Source organism: Sinocyclocheilus rhinocerous, unplaced genomic scaffold (genome assembly GCF_001515625.1).
Source record: "Sinocyclocheilus rhinocerous isolate Xijiao unplaced genomic scaffold, SAMN03320098_v1.1 scaffold795, whole genome shotgun sequence".
Classification (NCBI taxonomy): Eukaryota; Metazoa; Chordata; class Actinopteri; order Cypriniformes; family Cyprinidae; genus Sinocyclocheilus; species Sinocyclocheilus rhinocerous.
The window spans coordinates 534,521-542,390 of record NW_015630361.1 but is presented as its reverse complement, the minus strand read 5'-3'; the positions used below and the strand labels follow the sequence as shown (position 1 = coordinate 542,390).

The following is a 7,870-nucleotide window of genomic DNA, read 5'->3' as shown; positions in this document are numbered from 1 at the left end:
TATATATATATATATATATATATATATATATATATTTTATTCCAGTTAACATTTATTTTATTTCAAAGTGTTTTATGATTTTAATTTTAGTTTTAGTTTTATTTAACTATAATAACCCTGATTTAAAAAGAAATTAAATAAAAATGACAAAATAAAACATGACAAAAACATACAACAAAATTACTAAAACCTCAACTAATACAAGTTATATAAACTAAAACCAAAATTTTCATAATCAATTATTATATTAGTGATACTAAAATAACACTGTGCTGTAGTTTTCTCCAAATTGAATTTGATATAAAAGCAAATATTGTCATAGTTCTCAGACAGCAATGAGAAAACAAATACAGGCGTTATTAGAAGACAAGCACGGATGAGACGGGTCATATCGCAGTCAAAAATCAGAGATCTCAAAGCAAACTCAAAAATTTCTCATCAAATGACAATTAATCGCATTCATTTTAGCTGAGCTCTTATTTTCTCCTGAAGTCTGAGACAAAGTTGAAGCAGAACTTAAACGAGAAAGAGCAATTAAAAAAAAAAAAAACATGTCAAGGTCATCTGCGGTGTTTCACCCGTATCGTCTCTCAGTTGTATTCATGCAAACTATACCCACATGTACAGTATGCACCGCACCTTGCCATTACCAGCCCAGAACAGAACAGGGACGCTTGCATTTCTTACATCTACATGCACAAGAACAGCAAGCGTTTTTCGCCCGTCCTGAACTGCTGGCACACAGTTCTGCCTGCGGTTAGCGATGCCAAATTATGCAAGGTTGAAAAAGCAGGTTACACATTGTTCTGTTCCAGGAACACAGTCCTACCGAGCCGGTTTATAAAAACAAGCATTTCACTGTTGTCTGTATCTCAGAATTCTAATTATATGTGTTTTTGGAAACCGCAGGTGCCTCGTCATTCAGAAATACTGTCCGTTCACCTTTTTTTTTTTCCCTGTGTAAGACACGATTAGACATGAATTGTGCTTTGTGCATTTTTATGTTCTGGTTCCTTCTTCATATTTTACTTTGGAGATGCATGCTGTCGGACCAAAGCCCGTGTGCTTTTTAGGTCACATATTTCTGACAAACAGGTCTGTCTATTTCAGGAGAGCTGACAGCTGAGCGCGTGCAAGCGGAAGTACGACGACAGACAGCCACAGGTCTGCAACAACTTAGCAGTTTGGATTGAATGAACTTCCTCTAGTGCATTCATTCAGATGGAAAACGTTTAACCTGTTCCTTTTATTCACAGGAGCCACTAGATCTACACATCGGGCGACGATTTTAGGCCTTGTGAGTGATATTACAGCTAGTTCTATACTCACACTGGGCTCCACTTAAACACTGCAAAAATCTTGTTGTTTTCCAATAAAAATATCATCCTTAAAACAAGATGCATGCACTTAAGGAGCAAAAAGCGCAAGATTAAACTCGTCTTCGGGGGAAAAAAGTTAATGTTTCTGTTTAAACTGTTTGGCAAACTTTCTGTGCAAATTCTTCACAAAACATTCAATTCAAGGTGACAAATTGCATAAGAATGGTTTTACAGTTGATTTGTGGAGAATTAATTCATCAGTGTAGACATACATAAAATCCTTGTTTTAAACCATACAATTATAGGGATGAGAATCATGATTTACGAAATCCACTTAATGGTCCTTTAATGATTCCAATTATGGTAATTTTAGTACTTATGAGGACAAAATAACGAAGGAGTTTGAGAATGACTTGTTTGTCTCATTCATAAAACAGAATCAGCTCATGAGAATCGTTCGTTCTTGAATTGGATTCCACTTAATGATTCAGAATCCCAAACGATTCCATTAAGGAATCTTTTACTTTTGAATTCAATTCATAACTCATGAATTTGAGACTGATTGGCTTGTCAGATTCATTAAAAAGAACCAGCCCGTAAGAGTCATTTGCTTCTGAATTGTATTCCATTTAATGATTTTGATTCTTTCAGTACTTTTGAAGAATTGATCGAATCATGAAATTAAAAATGAATAAAATCTAAAGTATATAGACATTAAAAAACCAATTAAAATGAACAACACATATATACATATATATAATTTAATTATAAACATAAGAAAGAACCAAAAAGAACAGAAACAGAAGAACCGATTCAAAAGAGTCATTTGTTTATGAATCAGGTTGTGTTGTTCGTGTGTTATTGCAATAGGAAGAGGTTGTCTATAGTTAATATCTGGTTCTCTGACTACATCTAGAGCAGCTGTCCTCAGTCATGGCTGCTTACGGACAGACGCAGTACAGCCCCGCGTTACAGCCGGCCGGTCCATACACACCGTACACACATCACACACAGGGCTACAGCATGACGTCCTACAGTGAGTGACATTTCACAACCGCCCTAAATAGTGCACACCACAGCTGACCTGGCGGCTGATCGTGTATCTTTCTCTCACCCGATCAGATATTAAAACAGAAGATGGCCTGAGTCATTCACCAGGACAGAGCAGTCTGCTGGGATACACGTCCAACTTCAGCGGCACTCCACCCGCTCAGACGCTCTACAGTTACTCCACACACGGTCAGTGCCACAACCGCCTCGCAAAGAGCCACGCTATCATTTCAAGTGGTATTGTAAACTATTTTATCTACATGGTATTTTAGAGCTTGGAATCGGCAATAAACCAAGCAATGAAGTCAAGTCACCATTATTTATATAGTGCTTTTTACAATGCAGATTGTGTCAAACCAGCAGTTTAATTCTTCCGTTTAATTCTGCAACGGAATTGCAGTATCGGACTTTGCATGCAGAGAAAATAAGGAAAAGTGGTGTGCAACTGACCCTTATTCGCACTTATTTGTTTATGTGTTTTCTTCTGGTCACCAAGGCTGCATTTATTTGATCAAAAATACAGTAAAAATCATAATATTGTGAAATATCATTACAATTTAATATAGAGTTTTCTATTTCAATATATGTTAAAGTGTAATTGATTGCTGTGATCAAAGCTGAATTTTCAGCATCATTACTCCAGTCTTCAGTGTCACATGATCCTTCAGAAATCATTCTAATATGCTGATTTGCTGCTCAAGAAACATTATTATTATCAATGTCAAAAACAGTTGTGCTGCTTCATATTTTTTTGTGGAAACAGTGATACGTTTTTATTTTCGGGATATAAAATAGAAAGTTAAAAAAAGAACAGCATTTTTTTTTTTAATAGAAAACGTTTGTAACATTTAATGTTACTGTTTTTAATGTCACTTTCAAACAATTTAATGCATCCTTGCTGCATAAAAGCATTAATTTTAATGAAAAAATGATACAGTCAGCCGGTCAGTATCACAGAAAAAACCCAGACATGGAGATCAGGACCAGTGTTGGGGAAAGTTACTTTTAAATGGGATTAAATACATAAAGGATATTTGTGTTTTTTAACATTTAATTATTGCAGGTTTGCGTCATATTCTGAGTTGCATTATTTTTATTCATTTTGAGGAATACTGAATTTTTTTGTGAGTGAGATGAATTAATGCATATTCATATTTATTTTAGAACTACAGCAACATCTTCTGATTTCTCTCAACATGGGGACAGGAGAGCTGTGAATCAATAAATTGGAAAAAAAAAAGTAACTTGCATTACTTATTTAAAAAAGTAACTCAGATATTCTCTTGTAAATTAAAAAGTAATGCGTTACTTTACTAGTTACTTGAAAAAAGTAATCTGATTATGTAACTCGCGTTACTTGTAATGCGTTACCCCCAACACTGATCAGGACTATGGTATGATACTAGTACATTCATGTAGGAAATTACTTGCCTAACAGTTTAGCGTCATTATACCATATTTTGACCAATCAGGAATTAAGTATTCCAAAAGTCAGGTAATAAGTATTATCAACTGGAATTTTTACAAATACAACTACACTTATAAACAAAAACACATTTATTTTTAACAAATCCCCACAAATACACACACTGTTTTTTCAGGTGCCGTCTACAGTCGATCCCCCCAACACACACACACACACACACATAAAAAGACAACTCCCTCACACACGCATTTTCTGTGCAAGTTCTCAGTATTTTGATGTTCCAGCGCGAGAGATTGTTGGCTTTAATACAAATCATGTTTGAATCGTTTCTTTAAGACCTTAAGCCCTCCCTGGGCTATCGAGTGGCCAAAAAGTGTCCATCGTAATTTACATGACTGTTCAATTACAAACAATTAAAATTCTCTATATGTAATAGGCTAACTTTAAAATGTAATTTGAAAAGGAATTTTAGTTTTTGAATGACTAATATAAATAAATTATATAAATATATATATATATATATACAACAAAAATGTGCACACTACTGTTCCTAGTTCGGGGATCTGTACGATTTTTTTTTTTTTAATGTTTTTGAAAGAAGTGTCTTCTGTCACCAAGGCTGCATTTATTTGATCAAATAAACAGTAAAAACAGTAATAATCAGAAATATTATTACAATTTAAAATAACTGTTTGCTATGTGAGTATATTATAAAATGTAATTTATTTCTGTGATCTGCAGCTGAATTTTCAGCATCATTACTCCAGTCTTCAGTGCCACATGATCCTTCAGAAATCATTCTAATATGCTGATTTGCTGCTCAAGAAACATTTCCGATTATTATAAATGTTAAAAAGAGTTGTGCTGCTTCATAATTTTGCGGAAACCGTGGTACATTTTTATTTTCAGGATTCTTTAATGAATAGAAAGTTCAAAAGAACAGAATGTCTTTACTGTCACTTTTGAGCAATTTAATTCATCCTTGATGCATAAAAGTATTAATTTCTTTACAAAAATAAAAAATAAATAACATACAGTCAGCCTGTCACTGCTACAGAAAAAAACTTGAGACATGGAGCTCAGAACTATGGCATGAATCTAGTGCAGCCATGTTGGAAATTGCTTACCTAACAGTCAATTATACAGTTTAGCATCATTATACAAACATATTTGACCAATCAGAATCGCATATCCCAAAGATTGTGTAATATATTTATGAAAATTCTAGTTGATAATATTTTAACTCGCAATACAAAAAAATACACATGGTTTTGAACATCTATGTTGGGTTGATAGTTAGCAAAATCCCCACAAACACACACACAGCTTTTCAGGTGCCATCTACAGTCGATCCCCCCCAACGCACACACACACACACACACCTGTTCCCCATTATCCGCGGTCTGGCTCCTGGCGTCAGGCGTCTCTCTCTGCTCTCTCAGGAGGTCAGGACCTTTCTCCGCAACACGCCGGCCACTGGAGGAGCGTGTTAGTGTGGGAGTGAGTCTCAGACGGGATCTGAGCGTCGGATCGCAGTCAGTCGCCCCTCTTCTGCCCGCAGTCCTGATTTTGGCACAGCAGTGTGAAATTGACCGCTCTCGGTCAAGGTCAGAGGTGAAGTGGCACCAGGCACGTTTTCAGGTTTAAAGGGACAGAATTACTAGTCATCATCATTTACTCACCCGCATGTCATTCCAAAGCCTGATGATGTTTCTTCCGTGGAACACAAAAGGAGATGCTTTGAAGAAAATTGAAGGGGGTTTTTCCATGAAGTGAAAGCAAATAGTGGCCATGGGCTGTCAGGGGACAAAACAAGCACATTAAGGACGAAAAAGCAAAATCTTTAAATAAATTCTTTTAAAGTAATATGATTTGCTTTGTGTGAGGTACGGTTATTATCGTTAATGAAAACGATTAAAAACATTTTTTTAATAAAATAAAATACAAATATTAGATGAAAAACTTAAACTAAAGAAAATTTAAAAATGTTGTCTTCGAAATTGAAATAAGTTTAAGCACTAAAATGACTAAAAAGAAATAAAATTAAAACCAAATTGAAACTGAATCATAATATTACAAAAATAATAATCGTAATAAAATAACAAAAGGGCATACAAAATGATTAAAAATTAAACTAAAAATTAAATATAAAAATTAAAAACATTAATAAACTATGATAGTATATAAATAATACTAAAATAATACTTGTGTGAGGATCAGGCTGAATTAATTAATTGTTCACTAAAAATCTTCCTCTCTGCAAAAATTGGCACATGCAAAAATGTTTGGTTTCATTAATTTCAAAAAACTATTGACATGCCAAATGTGTTAATGATTTTCAGTGAATATTGATTTGAGTATCACTCTATTCCTAACACAAAACTGTTTTCAACATTGATAAGAATCAGAAATGTTTCTTGAGCAGCAAATCATCATATTAGAATGATTTCTGAAGATCATGTGACACTGAAGACTGGAGTAATGATGCTGAAAATTCAACTTTGATCACAGAAATAAATTACGTTTTAAAATACATTACAATAAAAATAATTTATTTTAAATTATAAAAATATTTCACAATATTACTGTTTTTAGTGTATTTTTAATCAAACAAAAGCAGCTTTGGTGAGCAGAAGAGACTTCTTTCAAAAACATTAACAGTCTCACTGATCCCAAACTTTTGTAAAGTAGTGTGAACAGTTCAAACATTCAAAGTCATAAAGCACAAGACATCTACTTCCTGTCTGTCTAATTAGCATAATCAATGAGTTATTAGTGCTATGGCTGATAATATCATCTATAATGTATTAGAGGGATTTACAGTAATTCATAAGCGTCCCGAGACATCATTTACTGTAAAATTGTCTGCTTGTGAAATGGATGGATTTCTAATGGGTCTGGGAAAACGCGCTTACTACGTCTCGCGCTGCATCTCGCCGGTCTCGTTTGATTTATAGGCAAATTCCAACAGGAGACCTGCTGTAGCATGAAATAAATAACCCTTCTCCGGGTGCCAAAGGTCCTCGCGTTTCACCGCTGTGGAGAAAATCAGAAACACGGCCCCGGCGTTCGCCCACTTCCCTCTCTCCCCCTTTGAAGACTTTCTGCTTGCTTCCTTGGAGATTTGGTGCTGTTTTGACACACTCATTTATCTAGAGCAGGTTTCAGAAAGCCAACGAGTGGGAATATGAAGGGAACGAGACAGAAAAAAGGGAACTAGACAGGCCTGGAGAAAGACATTCAAACTCTGAAAGTCCGATAACGGAGACGGATTTGCACTGTGCTCCACGCTGCCCTTTCTCACCTGAACTTTTTTTGTAGTCATAAATCAAGCAGACTTTCTCTGAGTGCTTTAAACGTGTCTATATTTCACCAGCCGTTCCTCGGCCGCTGCCTGTCGTGTTTCCTGCGTCGTGTTTGTGTTGGATCGTGCACTTTGGAGTGTCTTTACAGCAGTCAGCTCGATGTACGCTCTTAAACTAGCGTTGTGTTTCTTTTCCAGGTGGCAGCATTCCTTCTGGAATTTTCCAGGGTGCAAACAGCATCACAGGCTCAACGCCGTTCAGTCCTGCACAGCAGGTGGGTCAAATTAGGAAAATGCATCACACAGCACCTTTGCTGATGGACTACAATCACCCTTGGAGACTGATATACTGTTGTATACAGGGTTGCCAGATTTTCACAAGCCCAATCGCGTTTCGAGGGGGTCCCCTGGTAAAAATCATGTTCTGGGGGTAAAATACAAGTTTTTTGGCGAGGTTCCCCTGGTAAAATTTGCATTCCAGGGGCTAAATATCATGCTTCAACCTGCGGCAACAGTGTTAAAGGAACACTCCACTATTTTTGAAAATAGGCTCATTTTCCAACTCCCCTAGAGTTAAACAGTTGAGTTTTACCGTTTTCGAATCCATTCAACCGATCTCCGGGTCTGGCGGTAGCACTTTTAACTGTAGCTTAGCATAGATCATTGAATCTGATTAGACCGTTAACATCTCGCTCAAAAATGACCAGCGCCTGAAAATAGGCTAATTTCTGCCAACATAACCAACGTGACCACCTGCTTGCACAAGGAGCG

The 7,870-nt window shown here is 36.0% G+C and overlaps 1 protein-coding gene across 1 annotated transcript in view; it reads left to right on the top strand.

The window, feature by feature from the left end:
- eya2 (EYA transcriptional coactivator and phosphatase 2) overlaps positions 1 to 7,870 on the top strand; it is a 41,502-nt gene that overhangs the window by 15,686 nt on the left and 17,946 nt on the right. Inside the window, exons 2-6 of the mRNA XM_016552658.1 lie at positions 1,111 to 1,164; positions 1,257 to 1,297; positions 2,236 to 2,355; positions 2,442 to 2,558; positions 7,298 to 7,453. Coding sequence (XP_016408144.1) covers positions 2,253 to 2,355; positions 2,442 to 2,558; positions 7,298 to 7,453 — 376 coding nt within the window. The 5' untranslated portion in view covers positions 1,111 to 1,164; positions 1,257 to 1,297; positions 2,236 to 2,252. The remainder of the gene's footprint in view (positions 1 to 1,110; positions 1,165 to 1,256; positions 1,298 to 2,235; positions 2,356 to 2,441; positions 2,559 to 7,297; positions 7,454 to 7,870) is intronic.